Source organism: Venturia canescens, chromosome 1 (assembly GCF_019457755.1).
Source record: "Venturia canescens isolate UGA chromosome 1, ASM1945775v1, whole genome shotgun sequence".
NCBI classification, from domain to species: Eukaryota; Metazoa; Arthropoda; class Insecta; order Hymenoptera; family Ichneumonidae; genus Venturia; species Venturia canescens.
In genome coordinates, this window is record NC_057421.1 from 21,318,854 (window position 1) to 21,343,994 (window position 25,141).

At 38.8% G+C, this 25,141-nt stretch overlaps 2 protein-coding genes across 4 annotated transcripts in view; one reads left to right on the forward strand and one right to left on the reverse strand.

The window, feature by feature from the left end:
* bru3 (bruno 3) overlaps positions 1-25,141 on the forward strand; it is a 620,380-nt gene that overhangs the window by 253,998 nt on the left and 341,241 nt on the right. The gene's annotated exons all lie outside the window — the stretch shown is intronic.
* On the reverse strand, positions 6,810-9,685 carry LOC122418882 (uncharacterized). Of its 2 annotated transcripts, XM_043432976.1 has the most exons (5): positions 9,379-9,685; positions 8,736-9,255; positions 7,586-7,882; positions 7,358-7,490; positions 6,810-7,286 (listed from the first exon to the last, which is right to left on the reverse strand). In XM_043432976.1, exons 2-5 carry the CDS (start codon positions 9,099-9,101, stop codon positions 7,264-7,266), a joined length of 819 nt encoding a protein of 272 aa, XP_043288911.1. In that variant the 5' UTR covers positions 9,102-9,255; positions 9,379-9,685; the 3' UTR covers positions 6,810-7,263. The 2 variants fall into 2 exon arrangements, with proteins under 2 accessions (XP_043288911.1, XP_043288910.1); XM_043432975.1 differs by having other exon boundaries at positions 8,736-9,685.

Below are 25,141 nucleotides of genomic sequence, written 5' to 3' on the forward strand. Positions count from 1 at the left end.
AATTGTAACTCAGAAAAGACACGAAAATTACATCGATTTTGGTAAAAACCTCCAAAATGGAGGATATAGAACCCTAACACTATGTCGACAAAGTAATGCTTACTATTTTTTTCTCTGCGTGTGTAAACACATGAACAATTACTTTTTATTTTTTATCACACCCCGACCTCTTCGTATTTTACATGATTCATGAAGTTTTATCAGATTTGTGGAAAATGTGAAACAAGGATGAATCTTTCCCGGGTAGCGTATGTTTGCGAATTCTGTTTTATCGGGTAACACAAAGTACGAATTCACTGAGAACATAAACGTTACATACGTTTCTTTGTCAATGTCCAGAAGAGGCTAGAATTTCGCCAGTCCGATGATCATCCGGAAGAGCTTGGAAACGGAATTTCTGGGATTCTCGCCGGCCACAAGAGAATCTATTGACCCAGGCGAATGGGTTCCGTGAAATAGCAAACGATTAGTAGAAGGCGCCAGTCCGTGAAATCACTAGATGCTAGCGTTACGGATGAGCGAGGCGAGAGATCAACAGCAAAACAAAGATACTCGAGTAAGCCAGGGCTGCGATGTTCGTAGTTGTAGAACAAGGATTACTCGTTGCGTTTCAGGGTAATCGTGCGGTATTAGGTGGTGCCGTTGCCCGGGTTCGTTCGATGTACGATATATGGTTGGGCCTGGAGGAAGCAGCTGGCGTCTCAGAGTGGAAATGACCCGTCATACACAGCCCCCAACCTTACCCGGAAGATCGCTGAACCCGTGATTCTGTGCGCTCACCAGACGCCTGTGTGGTTTACGCTGTTCATGTTCAAATATGAACCTACGTATAGATATTGTCGAAAACTCGTCTCCGTTTGGTCTATGACCTGCCAACGACATCTTACGCTACGATGATTTCATGGCTTCCTTTGGTTGCTCACTCTATTCCCTTTTTTTTTGTTTTTCGTTTTTTTTTTCTTTTCCTTCCGAGACTTCGATAATTACGTAATTCATTGAACTTTAACGTGATTGGACAAATACTAGTCGCATGCACCTGGGTGAATTCTTCCATGATAGAGTTTGTGTGAAAAAGTTTATCTCGACAATGGAGTTGTTATAGGTAATTCTAAGTGCGAAAGGTCACTAAAGTGAAGAATGCGACGATTTCGCGTGCTTATTTTCTACGGGATGCGGCCCTACCGCATGAAATGGTTTCTGTAAATTCTATAAATTGTTTATGCATACTGGATAGTGACGTTCTGTTGTCGTGAGCAAACGTCCTTACGAAGTGATGAACGAGATCTCTTTCTTTCGTTTTTTAAACTCGGAAGTCGTTACGTATATATGACTATTAATTAACGGAAATGAGCCTACTCCACAGCTGAAGCCTCCCTTATTCTTATCTCGACAATGCAGCTGCCATATTCTGCAAAATCATTTTCTCGCTCGATCTGTTATTCTCTAGCTGCATATCAGGTGATTCTCGAATATCATGACCAGAGCACGCAAAAGTAATATGATGCCCCGACTCGGCTGAGCTGCACCCATGGCAACGAGCTATAACTTGCGATCCTTTTACATCGATACTATTCCCCGAGCCCCAACATTAATTCCGTTGAAGCCCCATCAACTAACCAATGAGCGTACGGGTGGAATATATTGAATGGCAAAATGGCTATATTGGCATGGCGTATTGGCCTTGCATTACTAGTGTTACGTAACTTCATTTTCCACGGGGACGTCCCATGCTCGCAAGCTGTGTCGAATTTTTTGTTTGCATCGACTTCGCTTAGTTTTTACATGCAATTTTATTCTATTACTGAAAATACATTTTTTTATTCGCAAGATTTTTTCAATACAGTTGTCCCATCTGAGTATTGATTTTATTTCAGTTTAAACACTTTCGTTAAGATTTCAACGGCATCGAATTCGTCAAAATAATTTGCTGTATCCTTTGTTGAAATAAATTTAACATTGTGAGAGAAAACATCGATTCATTTTTATCTTTGCCACACTAGAAAATTTTTAGTTACAAGTACAAAGGTACCTAATGGTATTGGAAGATGACTCTTTTGTCGATTTTCTTGTCACTATTTCAAACTTGGTAGACTTGGAAAATATCAACAACGATAAATAGTGGATAGGGCAGAATTCTGAGAGAGAGATAGAGAGAGAATTTCTAATTTTCATATCAGGGGGCGTCAATAGTGACACACGGTTCCGACTTCCGATTCATTACTCAAAAATGTCCAAGGATAGGCGTTTGATGTTGTCACGAATGCTCGAGCCATTCAATTTGGCTAAGGAAGGTAAAGAGATTCCACAGAAGCAAACTGTAAAATTGGAAGTGGTGGTGAGGTGAAAGACAGCGGAGATGATATCTTGTTTGAGGAACAGCATGGAAAGCGGATACCGCTGAGCCGGTAAAATGATCGAATTTTGTGTGTACGGAACTGAACACTGAGATAATTTTCCGCTTGTCGCGTAATATGTGCTACATGGCAGATATAAGGAGATCTGAAAACTAAAGTTGTGCGAGTGTTGAGCGCTTTTGGAAGCACCCCAGTATCCTTTAATATTCTGTTATAGTACAAGCAGTAAACTTCAACATTTTTATGGGAACGTGCTGAATCGATTTTATTTATTATAGTATGGCGACCAGAGGAGTTTAATGCACCAATAACTTCGTTATAAGGATGATGAAAGATATTTAACCTCCCGAAAAACGGCATGGAAGCTGAAAAAAAGTTGAAACAAGAGCATATTCAATTTCCCTAAACACTAGCTCCGAAAAATCAGAAATTAGAGCTGGACTATACAACCTGTCATTCGATAGATAAAAAATTTATATTCAAATGCCTTGGATCTAATGAACAATTTATCCTCTAATTGATTTGGGGTACGGGTTTTCTACAGTATAGTTGTGGCATGCAAAAAGTACCAGGATAGAAAAATGAAAATTCCATTTCGGAAAAATTGATTGGAATAGTAAAATTTGAACAAAATACTAATCTTTCGACTAATTTTTGCGTTTTATTTATTTTTTAAAATCAAATTATGTTCGTTGCTATTGAAGTTTCTATCACCTGGTGAAACGGAGCATAAAGATTTATTCTTAAAAAAAACGAATTTTTTCCTCATTATTAATCTCAACTCAAGGTAACGCGCCCGCTTGATTCTTATTAAGAATTTAAGGACGTGCAATCGATAATGCATAATCGTAAATCGGTAGAGTTATTATTATTATTCATGATTTATTGATAATCGTACAATATTAATGAATGAAAATTAAACTGTGTACTGATGTTTTCGTAAATCCCCATCTGTAATTGCATTCAACAGAAATAATTACGAAGAAACATCCACATGGTCTAATCATAGCATGATTCGCCGTAGATGGGAATAACGTATGACTTCTGTGCGCACCAGTGAACGAATTTTGTGTGTAACGCTCAACCATAACACCTTTAGTATATACATCCGACAAAGTTTCGTCGTTTAGCTGGGGAGCGAGCGGAACGCGGACGAACCAGTTCCACAGTCGAGGAAGATTGTGCCAGCGTTGGCTGGCACGTACTAATCCGTTACTCCTAATTAGACGCGGATTGGCAACGGTTTAATCCTTCAAAGTCACTGGGGCGCGCACACGGTACCTATACTAGATACTGATTCTGCCCAGCAAGAGTATATTCTCGTAGCTATGCTCTTAGGCGCTGGGGAATAGTTGTTACTGCGTGAGCCACGCGGAAAACCACGTTAAGCGGACCAACTTCAGCTATGTTGGTGTTTGAGACAACCCGCAGCCTACTAACGGGTTGCAAAACTACTTTCTCGATGCACCTACGTCTATGGCGTTCAGGAAAGTCATAATAAAAACACGGGCAACGCGTACCTACGTAGCTTATCATATTCATTCGAAATATCACAGATATTTGAAACTGCTGTTGTATCGATTCTTTGGCTACAAATACATGAATCAGTCTAGGGTGGAAGTTTCATTTCGAAATTCCAGCTGGTCCCGACTGATTTGATGCCTTTACAGGGTCTAACTACTAGCGCTTCGTTACCCGGCACAAGCCAAAGACTGTAATTCCCTGTTGTTTAATTGATCAATATGAGAAATGGAGAACGGTATACTCGTCACGAAATTCAAGAATTATACTGGATCTTTATCATCAGTGGAACGCGATGGTACGAAATTATACGATCATTACCTATTCATATTTACTGAGTGATATCTAATGATTTGCAAGAATTCGTAAGTGAATGTAGGACGGTCAACGATAAATTCGTTCCGAATTATCAAATTTTCTGTCGAGTACGTGCCGTCCTCTTTTCTGATTTTTGTAATTCGCAACATTTCTTACAACGACTTTTCACTGTGCCTCCGAGTTCGTTCTGCTATAACTTGAAAATGATATATCATTGTAAACAGCAAAAAAAATAAATTACGTTATTAATCGTACGTTAATGCACTTTTATCCTTGAACGAAAGCTGATCTCAAAATAAATGTCCAAATAAAAAATATTTTCTTTTATTTTGTGTAAAATCACGATTTCTCTGTAAGAAAGCAAAAAATATTTTTGAACAAGTCTATAGACAGTTATTTTTTCAAAAAATTTCCTAAATTTCCAAATGTCAGTATAAAATTAGAGTCTCTATTGCAGGGCTAGAATCATGTTAAACAAAACATGTAATAGCAACAATTTTGTCGGTGTACACTGACAAGAATGCCGCATCATCAAACCGTTTTAAACAAATTTCGTGCCTTCCCATATGAGATATTAGGGCCACCAAGTTAGCGGCAGGGATCTAGAATACCTTTCTCCTTCCTCCCTGAGCTGTGCCATACCGCGCCAATGACGCTTTGAGTAATAAGATAGCAACGGGAACGTCTCTTGTACTCCGTCCGAGAAACTGGCGCGCTTCTCCGTGCACCCAACTGATAACGTCATTGCGAATCAAATGGACCGAGATATGGATAAGGGATAATTAGGGGAAGCGAGACAGACGACGAGGTGTATAGAAGGAAAACGCTTCGAAATGACAAGATATACTCGTTGTAGATAATGTATATGATCATATACATATACAGTGAAACGTCGTTCCGTATAATACGACTGCTGAGCTACGCCAGTTTCACGAAGTAAGAGAAAATGCCTACGGATGATGGCGAACATTTGTTACTTCAGATTCTACAATGAGGGTTCCGTGCATTCACCTTCGTTTTCCCTTTCCAACTGGGAGCAGCTACTATATCTCAAAGCATCACCCCGTGGAACACTATTGCCATCCCTCATGTCCCTTCCGGTCTGTGACACCTGAGTTTCTGAGTAATGCTGAGTAATCGAGGGATACGCTTACAGTTACAAGATAATAAGCTCGCCTCACGCGCTATCGTAGAATCTCATTCTGTTTTTTATACATCTTTCGCAAAGTGACATAATGCGTAAATTAATATTGAACAGCAGGTGACGATTCAGCACAAAATAAGTAAGACGTGAAGAGAAATACCGAAAAAATTAACCTGTACCCCAAATACGTTTTTCTGTGAGAATGATTCGCGGATGAAGAAAAAAGCTTAAGAAGTTTCTTGTTTTGTATGGAAGTCAACGAAAAATGTGAAGTTTTATTTATCTGACGCATGGGCCTACTACCCATTTGGTTTCTATTCTCGCTATGGCGCTTCAGTGCTAAGAACTGTTGGAGAAATCACAAGTAACTGAGTTTCTTGGTGGCTTTGGATGGCCTCTCGGAGGCCATTAACTACCCTGGGGCTCCTTTTCCTATTACAATATTCTCGGTAAACCGAGAATGGAAAGGACGATGACGGGTATTCCGGAAAAGATATTACCTCGTAATATAGTTCAACGTCACTGAAACTGACTTGACCTGTCTTTTTGTACGGTGAGAAATTTTATCCTGGAATATGCCATACTTGCTGCAATGATGAGTGGAAATTACCCGTCAAATCTGCCAGTTCCTAGTAGTTAATAATAGAAATAAATTTATTTTTGTTTCTTCCTTTTAACAGCCATTAATCGAAAGTAGGAAGTGCACATTTTTCAAATTCGCTAGATTTCTGTTTGCATTTAGAATTCTAGGAACGTACACGAGGAATCACACACGGGTAGTGACCGGTTCGTCGTACATCATGGATCGACGTGACATTTTTGAGCGTTCGTGAAACTGTGGTGATGTTTGCCCACATTGACAATTGGAAATAACCCTGGCGCGAATCGAAATTCCGAGCTTGCGTGCGTGACTGTGCAAAAATTCGAAAGATTTCCTCGAACATTTGAATCGGGATTGATGTGTCGAGTGAGTGAAAGGGATATTTTAGTTTGAGAGCCTCGACAATTCCACGAACTCATCTATATTATATTTGTGTGGTCAGCAGCTGATGGAAACGAGGGGTCATCGTGCATATAGTATTCATACATTATACACACATACACGTACGGTCTGCGCCTCATCAACAGCCCTGTTCAGCCGAAGGCACGTATGGGATACCGCGTCATTAAATTGCATTTGCATATCACTGATCCGATGAATAGGGACTGGCATGCACTGGTGGAGCCAATTAAAATTGACAGGGCTATCAGATGAGACTTTTTCGACATGGTTATCGCTACTGTACAGCACGCATCGGTATTTAAAATCCTCTGAACCAATTATAACAAACGTGTGCAATCATCTTTCTACAAATACAGTTGCCTTCCTTTTTTCACAGTCTCAGACCGTGGCAGAAATGATACATCTCAGCAAATTCTCGATAACGATGCTCTTCTCTCTGTCATATGCACTGCAAAAACAAGCGTGTTGTTAGGTGTGTTGAAACAACGCACAACACATCTCGCAGGTGTGTTGTTTTAACTAATCGTGTTGCAACAACACACAATACATCTCGCAGGTGTGTTGTTTTAACGAATCGTGTTGAAGCAACACGTAACGCCGTAAAATTTCGAACAACACGGCAATTTCCGTTTTGTAATTTATATAATACTGATAATGTGTGTTGTTTCAACACGGATGATTTCAGCACGGTTTTGGGAAGTTACTCATACTTATATGTACAACACATTTTAGAAAGTAAAATAAAATGGCAAATATCTTGTCGTCAATGTCGACCTAAACGAAATTGCCGTTTTATGATATCCAGTATATTTGTGTAAATATTTTTATCCATTTCTTCCGTAAATTCACAGACTCTTTGAGCAATAGACGTACGTGCGGTGTGTCACCGGAATTCATATTTCTTTCGAGCTCTTTTAACGCATCTACTCCATGTACATCAGGACGCCTGCGAAAAATAAAAATGTAACAAGAGATCCCCTAATATTTATGGAAATTAATATAGAAATTCAAACGTACTCTTTATGAATCGTAAAACAGTTGGAATATTTTGACCGATTTTCAATTTGTCTTCGCCAAATTTCATTACAGATCGTTCTGAATTAGCACGTCGATTCCGCACATTTGTACTTGACTGATGTCGTACAATCCCCTGCAATAATAAAAGAAAACTCAATAAAGAAAAATTTAGCACATGACGGCTTTGACAATTGTAGTAACTGGAAATGTAAAGAAATGAAAACTTACACATCCATGGTCTCCGCCGCTGAGCTCTGGATAAGCACTAACAATGGCTTTTGCGTAGTTGAAATAATCATTTTTACTCAGCATGCCATTAGTGCGATGCAAAAGATCAGTTGCCCAAAAATACGTTAATGACTTTTGAGCAAGTAACATTCCTCCGTTGTTCACTTTTTGAACCAACTCCGGGGTCAGTTCTGGCAATGATGTTGGCGTTCCAACGAAGCTTGAAATTATGCTTCTTTTTTCAGTGAAGTCATTTGTTTTCAGTTTTTTAAATTGACTGTTGATTGATTGGTTTTCCTGAAATTCCAAAAAATAAGCTCAACAGTTTTATTTCTCAAAGCATAAAGCAAATCTTATGACCGTTCGACCTAATAAAAATCTCAGGAGTTCAAAACTTTCTTTACAATAAAAGAAATTTCATGTAAGCTTTCATCTTTGAGTACACTGAGTTCATTGGTTACAATAGAATATTCATAATTTTCTTAATGATTTTTTCTTGTCAGCGGTAAAAGTCTGGATCAAATTCCTTTCTCTGCAAAAAAATTTGGATCAAATTTCTTTTCTCGCAACAATTTTGATGAACTTTCTTTCTAAGTAATGAAAGTTTTGATCAAATTTGTGTACCGCAACAGTATTCATAAGATTTTTTTTCTTGCAGCGGTGAAAGTTATGGTTGAATTTTTTGTACAGCAGTAAAGTTTTGAAAACATTCGCTTTATAGCAATCAAAATTTTGATAACGTATTGATATTTTATTAAAATTTTGATCACTTTAAAAAGAATGTTTTCAAAACTCTACTGCTATACAAAAAATTGAACCATAACTTTTACCGCTGCAAGAAAAAAAATTTTATAAATACTGCTGCGGTAAACAAATTTGACCAAAACTTTTCTTGTTTACAAAGAAAGTTCATCAAAACTGCTGTCAGAAAAAAATTTTGATGCAAATTTTCTTGCGGAGAAAGAAATTTAATCTGAACTTTGATCACTGGCTTAAGAAACACTTATTAAAACTCATTGACGCAAAGAGATTTATGAAAAATCTTATCGCTACCAATGAATTAAATGTGTTATAAATTCTTTATCCTATTGTAAATCGTTTAGATTCATTATTCTACATTTTATATAATAAAACATCGAGATAATCTTACCTTTTCTTTCTCCTCCACACATTCACTTATTTTTTCTTGGGTTTCAATGAGAGAGCCGTCTTGATCGATAGCGTAGATCGTTGAACACGATAGAAGACTTTCGCCTAACGGAACAATGCAGGTTATTTCCAATTCATCGATTATTTCTTCCTCTGCTTCGATGTCACATAAAATGTTTTGATTTTGAATCAGCTTCTGTAACACGATGGCTTGATTTTCGATTTTCTTTTTCAGAAGCAAGTCGTTTTCACAAGCTTCGCGGATTTTTTGGGTGACACATTCGGAATCACTCATTTTTTCGTTCACTTTGCAAAATTTAATTTTTTTGCATCGCTCTTCGTTTTTGCAATAAATCGTTTTTTCCATTTTTATGCTCGCTGAGTGGCACAAATAATAAGTGAATTAAACGTATGCGTCTTTTCGCCGACCGAATCGAACCGAATAATCACGAAAACGAGAAGCAAGTTTTCATCACATGGCCGTATGGTCTTAACGCTATAGGAGCGCAGACTCGAGCCAACTACAAACAAAAAGAAAAAGAAGAAAGAGTCTGGCTGGACAAAGGACGAAGACGAGGTTAGCTCACACTTACAAACGTAAACAATGTTTGCGTTTCGTATAACGGACTTTTTGACAACATTACCTCATGAGCGAATTAGTGTAGTGGGTAGCGTGCGTCCGTTAAGTTAGAGCGTGTTAGGTAGGTAGGTCGATCGAATCCCCCCTCGATGTATACGAATTTTTCTCAGAAATAATTCGTTTCCAAATCTTCGAACTTTGATATCCGAGGTTCACGAACGAGACGCATCCAGTAGTAATTCTCGGTAAAAAAAAAATATTTTGTTGTATTTTTCGCCATTCTTGCGAGTGAATTTACTCGCAAGCCAACAACGCATTTCAAGTGTGCGGATATGCACAACAGCAACACGCCATGATATGTGTCGAATCGGGCGACAAAGAGGAAAATGCCTAAAACGTGTTGTAACAACACGGAAAGCCGTTTTTTTACAACACGGGAAACCGTTTTTTAACAACACGGAAAGGCGTTTTTATAAAACACGATTAATATGTGTTGTTTTCATGAACAACACGGCAAAAAGCGTGTCGAAAATGGCGACAACATAAACACGCTGGAAACGTGTTAAAACAACACGCTTGTTTTTGCAGTGTGTGCGTTATTGTCATCCCTGTTACATATATAAAAAATATTATTCGAATCAAATGTATCACTAAGCATTTCAAAATTTCTAGAACATATCAAAATTCTCGTTGACGTCGATTGATAACAGTTGTGATAGTGGAACCGTTTACGGAAAGCAAATTTATTCGACTTCTGAATTTGTCGATAAAAAGAGTTTTTTTACAACCTCCGATCCCCAATCGCACCGACCTACCGTCCCTGCATCGTCAAGCCCTCTTATGTTTTACGTCTTCACAGCGCGTAGTTTTCTCGTGTCGCTATCGAAACCAAATGTGAAACATGGAAAAGCGGCTCTGATACAGTGTAAACAGTTTCGTACGGACGCGGCAACCAAGAGATATTGATATCCGTATCGAAACGGTTTTCCGAGTCGTATCTCGACACCACCGACAAAAGACATCTCGTCTTACACGCACGCTATGCGCTTCGATATTTCGAGTGATGTGATGTCGTGTGGTGTTGAACCTACAGCGGGATAGACATTACTGTATATATGTAAAGAGGACGAGAGAAATAGAGAGCGATAGAGAAAGACAAAAGTGGAGAAGAGAGAGAGAGAGAGATGGAGGGAGAGTGACGAGTCAGTGTAGGAAGGACAAGAGTCGTTCTAGAACGGACGTTGTTTGATATCAATACCGCCATGTATCAAGAGTAGGAAAATCATAAGAGTGAACAGAAGAAAGCCAGAGATCGGGGAAAGGATGAGCGAGCATGGGATACAGGGAGGAGAGAGGGGGGAGGGATAGAACGGTGATGATAAGAAAAGGAAGCGAAAGTAGAGGTGAACAAATTCTACACAAAATATGGATGAGATGAAAGAGTCGGGTCGTGTGGTAAAACATAGATGGATGGAAAAAACTGAAAGATGAGAAACACGACAAACGTTCGGTAAATACACAAAACTCTTGAAAAACATCAGATAGTATGAAAATAAAATTCGAGCATTTGATTCCCTTCTTTCTACTCGTTTCTTCCATCGTCTTATACGTTATATATTATATATCTCATATATGTTATAGCCTGCTCGTTCAAATGTGGAGTTCAACAAATACAATAAAGTGACAATCATCGTGTGACAGCAAAATACATGTCTAGAGTTCCAAAGCGTACACACTGTCGTTGCGATTAAGTTACTTCTTTTTTTTTATAGCTAAGACAACGTGCCTCCCACTGTTTCAGGAGCTCCATATAAAGAATTCATATACCCAAGATCAGCCACTTGTAAATATTTATATTTATGTACCTGGAACGACCTTTTCTAAGATACGGTCAGAAGGAAACGTTTGTATGGATACAGACAGCGAATAGGAAAAATAAAGTACAGCATTTTTCGTTGAACTACTTTACAATAAATTCTATCAATAATAGTATTGAAATGCATTCAGCAGGCATTTTTCTGAACAATTTTTTATCCGATATCTCCTTCACCTACATTTTTTCAATTTTATTTAGAACTCTGCCAACAGAAGAGACAGATCACCTCTGTCTGTACTTCCTTGGAATATCTGCAAATTCTCGGCAGGATATGGGTGGCATTCTCTAACAATGTTTGGAGTTTTCAAGAGGACTCGATATTACTTCCGGTTGGGAAGAATCTACGATACAACGTCGTAATAATGCTAATAATAATAACAGTATATTCTATCGTCCCATTTGCAACGCGTCTTGCCTGATGTTGCCAAGCTCGTAGGTATTCTTCGTTTAATTTGTATCGGGAGCGGGAGAGAAATTGGGGGCCGGAAAGGAGTGTGGGAAGAGGACAAAGTTGGAAAATCTTGGGAGAAGTTTACTGCGCGCTACGGCGCATCACTTTATTCCCGAGGACGCATAATATCATGTAGATAGTGTGAAACTCCTGCTTCACTGAGCCATCAGCTTTTATATAGTAGATCGGAGCACATGGCTTGAATGGAAATTTACCCGTTTCTTCCCGGGCAAGCAAATTGTTTCAATAGAAATTTAGGCGCTCGTATACCGCCTGCTGGATCCGCAAAGATCCCTCCGGAGATAAATTTGAAATAAGCTCAGTCAAATTTTGAATAGTGCCCCAATATTCCATGGTGATTTTCTATCAGAAAATAAATGCAGGGGACAACGGTCTCACTGGGTTGCACGCATTTATTTTTATGTGATGAGAAACCACGACCTTGTTTCAATTAATGTTTAATTTGTCGTGGAATTTTGTATTTCATTAACCTGAGGAACAATATCATTGATGAGGTCGATGAGGAAAAAGAGTCAAGGCATATACTCCTTAAAATATACACAATAAATGAGACTATAAATGCGGATGGAGATTAATGAGACTTCTAGAGACTGTCATATCGTATTCTCGAAGTTATAAAATAGAGTCTAAAAGCTCGACTCGTATGGCATACTTTTTGACATTATATTTCTTTATTCTTATTCATTCAAATGGAAATTCAGACATACGGCCGTTTTGTTCACGGTTAAGTGGAACACGACTATCATTATCATTCTACGAGACCATTTTTTTGTTTGATAAAAATAACTCGACTTTTCTTGATTTTGACAGAATTACAACTTCGAATTTGTGGATCTGGAACGCTAGTCGACTCGAATCTTATTAGATTTCAGTCTCTGAAGAATTTACCTATTTCTGGTTCTATCGAGTTTATTTAGGTTTCGTCAAGAAAGTCATCAATAAGAACCAACTGGAACTCTGCCATGAATCAATAACTCGAGATATTTGTTTATTCCCTAAATTGGGCGGATTAAATTTAGTAGAAGGAATTTAATTGTTCATAATTTTATCGAATTCACGGTATTGATGCATTTAACGAATTAACAGTGCGATGAAAATAATCCGGTATAATGGGCGCAGTGCAGCAAATTAATAAGATTCTTACCTTTCTCCGCAATTCTTTGAATTTAGAGGTCTCGTCGACAGCGCTACATTGCGTCTCTTTCATTCCTATTCTCACAAATAATGAAGCGTCAGTTGATTGAAATGAAACGAAATTGTTCGGCTTCAAGAGTGCAGCGATAACTTCTTACATTCGATTGAAGCAGATGGGTATAGAATTAACTGAACTGAATAAATTGTGTGTATAGAAAGGTGTGTAGTGCATGCACGCTCGGTTCGGCTTGGGAAATGATACGATAAATTCGGGTTGATTAATTGTCGAATATAGTGAAACAAAAAACGAGGTGAACGATCGCACTGCCTTGGCACGTCTGAGCCTCGAGCAATAAGAGGTAACAAAGACGATCTCCAAGGGTTTCGTCCAAAGCTCCTGCCAGCACGTAACCCTCCGTATAAGGGTAAGAAACCCGTGGCTTTAATTATTCGACCGAGCCACGAAAATTAAGAATTCGCCGCAATAAATAACCTTTTAATCAGCAAATTCCACGCCTTTCTACGAACGCGGAGAGATTCACGGATGGACGAGTAAAAAAGAAGGAAGAGGGGGAGATAGAAAGGGAATTGCTTTATATATACATCTACATGAGTATGCGAGAAGAGAGCAGAAAAATTAGCAGATACTTTAACAGAGAGCTAAAAAATTCGTTGTCTATATCTTTTATCCATTATGATTATTATGACCCTTTTTTCTGCAATTTATGGACTTTCAGGGCATGATTGATTATTAGATAATTTTACTAGGAATATTCGAAATCAAGTATGTTGTGAGAAGAATTTTTTCACCTTAAGAATCCAATCAATATCTATAAAAGTGATTAATATTCAACAAAAGTCATGAATAAGTATAAAAAACCAAGCTAAGAATAAATATGTCTAATAATTTCATTATATCATATTTAAAACTCACCAGTGAAGACCCGATCCAAATTACTCGATTCGATGAATCGGACTGAATAATTAAACTCTAGATTCTTTCAACCGAAATTTCAAGAGAATAACTTCATTAGCATGTTCCAACGACCCTCTGACAGGATCGAAAAAAAATATCATTTGTATCCGTATTTACGAATTCGTTTGTCACGAATTGTTCCAATTGATTTCTAAATTACATTAATTCATATGAAATTTATCATTTCCGCAGAGAAATAAAGAAAAAAATTGCACGTGTTAAAATATGACGACGCATTCAGTTATTCCGTGTCACCATAGGTACTGAGAATATTAAAAATGCTAAGAATATTTAAGATCTACCGGGGTGAAAATATGATTGACTGCATGCATATAAATCACAACATACAGTTTTACGGACGTTTTCCAACGTTGTACGAGAAGAAAGAAAGCAAGAGAAGGGGGGGGGGGGGGCAAGTAAAGGTAGTTTTCTGCCTCATAGTACTTAAGGAACGAGGAGTGGGGGAATAGACAGCTTTTTGAGAAGAAAAGAAGGATAGCGGGGCCCCTTTGGAATCACATTCTTTCCTGAAGTCACCCGTTGCCTCGCATCCTTTGGCGGAAGATCTCAAGGTATTGTGTCGACTGCGAAGTTCGCTCTTCTCTTACTCGTTTCCAACTATCTAACTTCGTCGATTGCTCTACCATTTCACCCTCCTGCGCAACCATCTCGTTTCTCTTCACCTCGTCCTTTTCTCCTATTCAACTACACAGTCAGATATATATTTCCCATTCCCCTTCACTAGAGATCTCGCTCGATAGACCCTGAACGGCATTTTTATACCGATCTCCAATCCGCACGAGGACGACAGGCGTAAGGTAACATGAAATTTTTGTACCTTCGATGCTGCCATATATTTTTGCGTTTTATATTTTATATGAGCGGAGTTTTTGCAATATGCATGCTTATTGAAGGAATGAACTTCACTATGCTTTCGCGTTTTGACCCGGAACACGTGAATGGACACGTGAATAGAAAAGGAATTCTTGTATCGCAGAATAAGCAAGAGAAAAAAGTTATAAAGCTTATAACTTACTTGCTGCTACGGTAAAGGCGAGAAAGTGAGAGTGGAGAAAAGGGGAGAGTCGGAGAAAGAGACAGAACGCGTCAGAGAACTTTTCTATTTTTCAGCGACGTTCTTACACATAGCTAGCATTTTCCATTACGATTCCAATAAATTAATTTTCAGTTCAGCGTCCGCTTTCGTTCCATTTTCTTCCTTTTTAGAGAGTTCAGGAACGATGGATGAAAGGGAGGGTCGTAAGGTATTGGTACCGAATGAGGGAGCGACAAGAAGAGGAAGAAAGAGAAAGAAGAAGGGGGAGAGAGAGAGAGAGAGAGAGAGAGAGAGAGAGAGCAAGATGTCTTATACATGCCATTTATACTTCTTACGATAGGACTGCATCAGACTGATGCTGTCGACATCGATGACTGGATTGTAGAGAGAGGTGCACCTAGACTACGCTCAAACCTCTAGAATCCTTAGGCAACGGATGACTCACCTTCTCTTCGCATAAATGTGAATATATATACATATATATAGATCGTTCTCATCAGTATAAGGAGCTATACTTATATACACCCATACATATATATGTATGGATAGCTTCGTCCTCACTACGACAGCAGCGTTGTGCACAGGAAATCTTAAATCCAGCCCTCAAGCATTGATGAATCCGCTTTGCCCGGAAATTGTTCCCATCCGTCTACGAGGAAAGTAAACTCGTCGCCCGCGACCGGTGAAAACCTCTCTACCGTTCGTTTTTTTCTTAATCTTTTGCTTTGACGAATCGATCAACATATTTCTTCCAGATCGAGTAATCGAGTATGAAAAATCATAACTTTGGACGTTGGGACCAAGTGATCGATGAAAATTGCAAATTATTCAATGATGGATGAACATTCGTTTAGTACATTGCGAGTATTTTATTCAAAAAGAATCAGGACTCCATTCTCTGGGTAGATTCTTTCGTTTTCTAGAGCTTTTTAACTATTATCAATCCACTACCTTAACATGCTCCCAGGGTTCGCACACACTTGCTCCGAATTCTTCACTCACATATATTATTTTACTGTTTTTTGTGTTAAGCATCGAAATTCAAGAGCATAAATCGGCTTCAATGTAATCCGCTTAACAACGCAGGATTATTCCATTGAAATTCTGCTGTAATGACGTAATAAGGTAATAGCTTAATAGGGAAAGAGGAGAGTATGCTTCCGTAATATAATAAGAGATTTAGGCAGTGGCTGCGAGAGTGACTGTGGCATTTCTCACAGTTAAAAGTGCCTCGACACTGTACTATCCCTATTACAAATCAATATCGGTACATGTATATTGAACCGTAGGACGAACCGAGATTGTAGGGAACATATTATGAAAATCATCTTACCGAGCACAATTGCCAATAGTATTCTTCATCGAAGAAAAAAGTCCACATAATGAGATTTCCGAAGAATAGAAAAAGTGATGATTCGCGAAAAGCGAATACAGGAGATCTTGGAAATTCCACAAATACCAGACCAGCGGTGTCTACAACCTTGTTCTTGAATTCCTTTAGCTTGAAATCTCAACTGATGTAACGGTGAAACCGTCACTGAACCATGAAATTCCAACCCTTTCGAGGATTTCAATTTGCATGATTTTGCTTTAAGTTGACCACAGTGCTTGAATCGTGGTATCATGTTCTCTAACTTCTCTTTGTCTCGCTTCCTCTCTCACTTATCGTTGTCGTCGTTGGTGCCGTTTGTTGGAGCACCGTCGGTTAACCTCAAGAGAGCCACGAACGTCACCACGAGGCCAGTTTCTTAGTAAGCACCGCTAAAATACAACGGGACAATGATACGAGGAACAAAGCGTGATAGAAAAATAAGAAAGATTGAAGACAGAGAGAGAGGAAATGATGGAAAGAGAACAAGAGAGGGAGAGAGAGAGAGAGTCAAGAAGAGCAGCTTTCGCTCTGGCAGGTCGCATGATACCGCAAATTAAAGGACTCTCTCGTCTTCTACCCGCATAGCTAGAAGTCTTTGTTAAGTTACTGACTGGCCCTCGGTTAAACTTGAGAGATATATATATTTGAAAATCGAGAGTTACCCCTAGTTCAGCCAGTAGATATTTCAGGTAGGAGATTCTGGGGGTTTAAAAGGGAGTTCAAGAATGGTGGAGGGATAGTCCGCATGTCCAGAGGTTTTCCTCTTGCGATCACCGCGTTCGTGATGTTCTCCAGGCTTGCTGGAAGATTATATGCACATAGAAGTTACTGAGCCCGCTGGGAAACTTGATGGAAAGTCTGTAGGACACTACGCTTGAGGCTATCTCAGCGATGGCTACTTATTTGGAGAAGTATCATATGATAATAACGAAGGAGAAAACGAACATAGTGATGAAAATGTGATATAAAGGGATTGGAAACAAAACAGGCAGGGAAAGAGAGACGAAGTGCATACGACACGAGGAATGGTTACTCATCACGTGATCGAGCCTGAACTATAGAGATAGCACAGTACGTACACATGGCTCCGAGTCTCGCGAGCTTCGCACTGTCCGTGACCACATCAAAGCTTCTGTTGGACGAGCTTTGAGCACGATACGCTTCGTTCCTAACCTAGCTTTGACACCGCGGCCAATATAGTCACTGCCACCGTTATTAGCCGGCTCCCATTCAATATCCTTAATTAAATTCGGCAGCTTATTCACTGTGGTTAATTACGATTTCGTTTTGTACCGGGCCTCAGCCTTGATGTACGTTTGTACTCGCTGAGACACAGGTCTCGTATGTCGCTACTTTGAATCTGGATTAACGTTCGATTTATTGCAGAACATGGCTTTATAACTGTAAAATATTTTTCAATTTTTTCTCTGTTGATTCAATAATATTCTACATCATAATTTACAGACTTTGTCAACGTCAATTCGAGACATTTTTCTAAATCTATATGAAAAATTCGGTGCATCTTATAACTGATTCAACAACTCAATTCAATAATAACAACCTTACCTGTAATATAGCAATGAAAGAGTTTATTATAAGCTGCTTAAAATAAATCTTAGAGAAGTTGTCAAGACGTGATTGCATCTCTAGATGTGCTCTAGGAATTTGTTGTTTACCCAATTCACATACTCATAAGATATTTATCTGTACTTTTCTTCTACAATATTACAAATGCGAGAAAAACTTTGACCGTTTGTTAGCTTTTCACACTTAAATCGCTGAACCGATGTAGATGGAATTTTTTACAGAGATAATAATTCGTAAATCATCCCTTGTTAAGGATGTGGCAAGAGGATGGAAGTTCGTATGGGGAGTGCGTAGTACCAATTCTACGCAGACGAAGTCACAAGCAGAAGCTAGTTTCTTATATGTACGTAATGTGATACGATTCAAGATCTCCGGATACTTATTCCACGCTACGTCTCCGGTGAGATTAGCACGGCCAATGGTAAGCTTCTTTCTTTGATCCAAGCGAGCTCTCCATCAACGATCGTCACGAATTGACTTCCGGCCTCGACATACATATATGAGGATGCCAACTATTCCGTCGAAGGAGAATCATCCGCAGGGTCTCTTTCTGTGTGCCTCTTACTCGAGAAAAGCGTCGGCTTCTCGTTTGCTACTCTTTCTATGTCATCGACTACCCAGAAAATCTCAATTACCTGTGCCGAGCAATGGAGGGAAAAGAGCGACAGGAATGGAGCATACAGTGATCTCATTCATCTATAGTTAATGCTACGAGTAAAGCGAAAGAGAAAGAGACAGGAGGAGAGTAAAGGGGAAAAGGGGAGAGAGAATGAGCCGGGGAATCGAGCTATGAGAGCGACAGGAAAGGACCAGAGGCTGCATCACATTCTCCGGGTGGGATTACCCCGGATGCTTCCTCCTCGCTTTGTCTCCGGCTCTGACTCCAACTCCGGATTCAACTATCTCCTCTACCCTCCTTCGTGCTTCTTACCCATCGTATGCTCTGTACCAGGAGATCCCATCGCTCTAGTCCGTGCGAGTGGGTTTGGCTCTCGCTCGCTGCGAAGCCGGCGAACTGAGATGGCAACGTCGGAGAGCACAAGCGCGAAAGTGAGAGACACCGATCATGGAACACACGAAAAGCTGGCGAGGGAGTGCGTTGTGAGAAGTGAGAGGCAACGCTATAGCTTGCTAAACGTGCAGGAGCACTTCTATGTACGCGAGTATGCGAACAGTGTATGTTCTTTCACGTGTTAGTGAATTTGCGTTCGTGTAGTAGTTGGCTTTACGTCTGAAGGTGGAAATGAACTCCTGGCATGGACAACGTTAGCAATGACGTTCCGGTAACTAGTGTGCACGGGCTTGTGTGCATTTGTACATATTCTACATTTGTGTGCGAGTCTCGTATAGTATCGTCACTCATTCCCGCCTCTCATTTCCAGACAATGGTCGCCCACTTGAAGCCGGCTGGGAACCACTACCATTCTACACAGTCCCATTTCCCTGGGCTGATGCCTTCCCTCTTCTAATGATAGTTCACAGAGTTTGGTCCTGAGTGAGATGCGCGAACTGTTTCTCCCTCGCTTCGTCCCGGACTATTCCTGTAGAGCTAGCTACAAAGTTTTCTGACAGTTGGGACATTAAACACTGAACATTAGCCACAAGTATACGTATTTCATCTCACCCTAAAAAAACCTCGCTGATGTTCAATCAGTGATTGATCGTGCAATTTTCTACACAAAGAATCTCACTATGTACGAGCATTTCCTTCATAGATTAAATGAGAAGAATTAATCGGAATGAGCGAAATTCGAATGTTAGCGATAAAGAGAAAAGCTTCCGAAAAATGTTTATTCTCCTACGCGAAAGTGTGTATATAGAAAGAACTAAACGAAAAAGAAGATTGATGAAAAAAAGAAACCGTTCGTTCTACTACTGTTCATGCTACCTTGAATGGCGGGTACTTACTTAGGCAAATGCCCGCTCTTCGGATTAAGTATCTGTTCTAAAAGCCGGAGGTAGACAAAGAGCAGAGAAAGTCGAAGGCCGAGAATAAAAGGTGGCGCGTTGCCCTTTTTCTTCTTTCACTACTGTTGAATCTTTTACTTTAGATGGAACTATGGCAACACCGTTTTCTCATGGGATTGTTAAATTTTCGTAGAATTGAATACTTTCGAAAGCGAATTCTTATGTCAGAAAGATGACCAGTTGTGAAGCATACTTTTTATCGAGATTCTACTCGTTGTTGACACGGTCTGTAGGAGACTCTACAAATCAAATCCACTGTTTCTTTAAACGCCGATTTCTTAACTAGTTTGAACTATCCTTAAAATGATACTTTCATATGATTTAGTTTCTTGGATTCGACCATAAAAATATTTTTCACCTAATGGGAGGTTGAACTTGCTCCTGGAATTCTCAGCAAACCAATAATTCTAGCGATGAGTGAATTTCTCGCATTTACATCGCATATCGCGTAACGTGAAGTAGCTGATCGTGATTACAAAAAAGTTGCGCAGTGCTTCGCTTTCAATAGCATTAAGAGAATCAAGGTAGAGTGCGTATGTTTGAAAGAAGCACGAGGTTGTGGATAAGTAAATCGATGTTTCTACTCAGTGGTAACTGTGTTCTATGTTCCGAGTAAAGCTCCTGCGAAGGCTAAATCGTTGTTGAATCCTCAAGTGAGGAATCCCTACAATTAATGGATTCGACCTTTTCGGGTTAATCGTGGGAACTCTATATGGAAATTTGATGAGACCTTGATTAAGAAAATAATAATAATAATAAGCGTTTGTCTCATCTTATCAAAAGAACAACGAAAATATACATGCAAAGGTATTACATATATTTTGAGAAATCTCCATGTGTTTTTTGAGTGTGTAATATCGGCAGGACAAGCGTACACATATTGGATCTGACAAAATTTGTGAGACATCTGGTTTTCAAATTATAATCGAGGTGCATCGCTCATCAAAACATATTAATTAACTTTAGTGTTTTTGGGCATAATTAAACAAAAAATGGAAGTAGGTATTTTTACACCTTGCGAAAAAGAAAAACGTAAAGTATAAAAAGGAAAAAAGAAGTTTCGATGACTAAGAATTGAACAGGACCATCGGCAAATATCACTTCTTGTTGAAATTACCACTATCTATCCTAAATATTCATAACTGACGCTATATTTACACGTTGAGCCTATACTACACACGGACTTAACTAGGTGATTGCATCCCCGTTTGCGCTATATTAAATTTAGGCCACACCTCCATGTCAGATCCCAATAATAAGATTCAAGCGTTGATAATGTCGAAACTTAAAGTTTCATATTGACTCTTGTATTATGTTCAACATATTGGAAATTCGAGCGTTCTTTTCCACACTGTTAACGTTTTATATTTATTTTTTAATGAATAATTATCATTATTATTCATGTCCTTTTCCTTTTTTTCTTATATCAACTCATTATCCTTTATTGTTAATATGTTTTGCAATCTTTGAAACTTTTCCAGACAGACTTTTCAATTTGCGTGTACGAGGATTGCAAAATTCTTCGTTCATTATAGTTATAACCATTAATTCTCCTCAATAAAGCTGTTCCAAGGCTAGCAATATATAAATATAAGCTGAGTTTCTACCTAGAAGGTAAAAACGAAATGTAGAATAACTCGCTTGAGCATTAAATTGCAACCGTTAAGTGATCAGTTCTTCACGATACCGTAGATCCGTAGATGTTGTATAATATTGCGACTAATTGGAGACGTGCCATTTTCATTTAAGCCCAAGTAGATTTTTCTTCAGCAATCACCAGCTCGACTATATTTTTATCTGATAAATATACTTTTGTCCCCAATTTTTATCATACTTTTACAAGAGAAAAAGTGTGTAGAAGAGATTCGAAGGGTACACAACTCTTCGCAGATATCGCTAGAAATCGTGAGTTTGTGGAGGCCGTGGTCAAAGCTCATTGGATCGTCCGAAGCTTTTAGTTTGATGACCGATTTACGATGATACCTTCTTATAAATCTTGGCTGAAGAGTGTGTGTTCGAATGACTCAATCGTTCGATAAATGATTAAATGTATATGATCGCGATATATCATCAACCAATGAATCATCAATGTCAAATGTGTTGATAATTAATTCAATTAGGTTTATATGATTGGAAATTAAAGGAAAAAGAATGCTTGCGCTATTGAACATTGCTCAAAGGACCAATCACATCATCTCTTTTATCATCCACACTCTTGGCTCACGTCTGTTGCCTGATCCACTTTAACTTGGTTCCCATTCTTAGTCTGTGTGCTCCGGCGGAATCAGTTGGTGTTCTTCGCGATGGCACAAGTTCTATCTTTCTCGAGTACTTTACTGAGCGTCCACGCGAATGAGAGTTGGGCCAGTGCTGGAGTTTTCGGAGCTGTGCAACCTCTTTCATAATGCCAGACCAAGTATAGAAATCCCTTGCGAAACTTCATCTCCCGCGACGATCACATTACCAATGAGGTTCCGAGAGAAGATTGTTTGGCTTTCCCAAGAAACTCGATGAAATGAAGCCTGAGGATCGGTGAGTTCTCTATAAGATCCCGCCCTCTGTAGAGAATTGAAAAAGTGCTGTAGCACAGATAAATTGATATATTTTACGTCTCACCCATACTCGTATATAAGGGATCTTCCACGTGACATAAACCACTGTATGGATTTTGCATTTTTTATTACCGATTCATTTTTCACTTTTCAAACTCATGAAATCCAATTCGGAACATTTTTTGAGAAGTTTGTCTCAGCATTTTAATCCGATAAACCCACCTTCGCAATGCATTTCCATTTGAAGACATATGTTGAGATTACGATCAACCTGTTAGAGGTCCAACTACTTGTGATTCAAACATTAGCCGCGCTATGAGAGATTTCCTTAACGGTACGCAAGTTCGACTGCTTAATTCGGTGAGTAAAAATTTAAAAGTAATTACGATGCATTCATTGCGGTTTTGGAACAAGTTCATTTATTGGAAATCATCGAAATAATGGTCATTGACGCTTCAAAAATATCATTCGATGAAAATAAAGGATATAGAATAAATATTATATTCCGTCTAGTGTAAACAAATTAAATTCGGTGTAAACGGCAAAAATCACAATATATTATACCGATTGAATGTTCTAAGTTATTACTCATATATATACAAATATGTAACAGAAGAACCGTTCGAATAATTAAAGGAGAAATATTTCTTGCTATCATCCGGAAAAAATAATCGAATTACTTCATATTTTGTTTTAATACATTTTCAACAAAATAAATGTATTCTGGAAAACAAATGTTGATCATCCTATCTTTTCGGCTCATTTCATTCCTTGGTGAGTTGTGGACGTACGAAGAAGTGGAAAGTTCTTGGAAATTTCTGCTCATTGAACTTGCCAACATGAAAATTTCGAAAAAGTGAGGCAAAATAATTTGCATTAACTCGAAAACGGGAAAAAATCACCACCGAAAATTCCACGTTCCAACGGTGACTGTTTTTTTGTGGAAAGTCCCATGACATTTATATATCTTACGTAAATCTCATACGTGCCAGAATATTCTTGCTAAAGTGCCACAACACACTGGTTCAATGCGCATCATTGTCCGATGAAAAGAACACAGATCAGTTCCCATTTTTGGAGAATCGTTTCACGCAGGGAAAAACAGCTCGTTAAAAAATACTGCGCCTTCAAGAGCTCAGAACTTTCGCTGTTTCATCAAACTTATCGCTTGTTTACAATTTATAATAATGTGAGAAAATGTTTTCTGATATTCAAGTAAAAACGAGTAAAAGTTCGAAAAAGTAACTCGTTATGAAATATTTGATCTTCAAGTAGCTCATCATAGAGGGTCCATTCCAAATTCAATCGAATTTTTGTCATCATTGATAAGCTCCAAACGTTTCATGCGTACAGGAGCAATGGCAAAAGTGATGTAAAAAAAATCAATGAGAACGTTTTGTTTTATACATAATCGTGAATTCAAATAAATTGTGTTGAAACGTAAATAATAAAATTTCCAGTAAAAAAAGAAGACGACCAAATTCTGAATGTAAAAACATAATATACGATGAAAAAGAAATCGATTATATGTTTACGGGAGAAAGAGAAAAACGAGTTGGTATTACGGTATCCGAAGGATGCTCGAAAGCAAGCGGACCCGATGAGTAATTGAGAAAAGGGTTTCGAAGTAAACCCTTGGGATAACCGGAAAGTCTTTCATGGAGTTGGCGTGTACAAGCGATCGAAGAAGTATAGAAAGCTTGCCTGCTTTTTCGTCGTACACCCCACTCATAGTTTATTTCTTCCTTATTCTTTCTTACGCTATTTCTTTGTCGTCCTCGGTCCCTTCTAGCTTACTGCGCGCTGTGTTGTTTCTCTATCCATTCTGCAGCTCGCAGTGCGAGAACACGCTCACGTTTCTTTCTCGTATCCAGAGAAATTCGTACGTTCCGGCTTTTACTACCGTACGAGTCACAACTCTGGGGAAGGGCGAGAGAGAGGGAGAGAGGAAGAAGGAGAAAGAGAGAGGGAAAAAAGAAAGATATAGAAAGAGCGGGTATGCCAAATGAAGGTATTTGTAGGGACTTTATGAGATTTCAATGGCCCCCTTAATCTAAAAGTGCTGACAAACCGCAAAACTTTTCCCACCGCGAACAAACACGAAAATAAATCGATGAATAGGGGGTAGAGGACCGTGGCAAAAAAGAAAGAGGACGACTGGGAGTCAGAAGAAGAGGGAGAAAACGACAAGTAGCAGAAAAGAGAAAAATACAGAGTGCGGGACGCCACAGCTTCTGAGGTTTATATTCAAAGTATACGCTGCTTCGTTTGCGTGCTTCTTTTTTGTGCGATTTGCCCTTAGCTATCTTCGCACACGACGAAGACATCGAAACTCAATGCGTTGTTCAGTGTAGCGAAGGATCATCTCTGACTCGGAAAGGGAAGACAAGCAAACCAGAACTATGAAAACTTTCCAACAAATTCTCCGAGATATGAGAAAAAAACGAGATTCGCCAGCATCGATACTTTGAAGAATTTCCTCATGCGACAAATATCGTTTGTTTTCATGCTTTTTAAAAATAACGATGAGTAGGCTACCATTTACTTCATTCAGGAGTTATTTCAATGAAACTGAATTTCAAATTGTAAAACGATACAAAGTCATTGCAAAAAAAGATCTGCTTTATTGTATTAACGCCAATTAGTGTATTCCTGTTCATATAAAAGAAGGTTTCGAATGGATGTCGCAGCCTCTCAGTGCGCTGTCAACATTCCCTAAAATCTTTTTTTCAATTCCAGTAGCACTGCCAGAAGTAGCAGAATAATTTTAATCAGATTCTTTCATTTTAATGGCTTTTTGAATTTGTCAAAAATAAACGCATTCACATATCGT

What these genes read in the sequence shown, in the direction of transcription:
- LOC122418882 (XM_043432976.1), bottom strand. Translation starts at nt 9,101, where the DNA reads ATGGAAAAAACGATTTATTGCAAAAACGAAGAGCGATGCAAAAAAATT. An exon ending in GTGTGGAGGAGAAAGAAAAG is followed by an intron (nt 7,883 to 8,735) that starts GTAAGATTATCT and finishes TTGGAATTTCAG; the next exon opens with GAAAACCAATCAATCAACAG. An exon ending in GCGGCGGAGACCATGGATGT is followed by an intron (nt 7,491 to 7,585) that starts GTAAGTTTTCAT and finishes TTATTATTGCAG; the next exon opens with GGGATTGTACGACATCAGTC.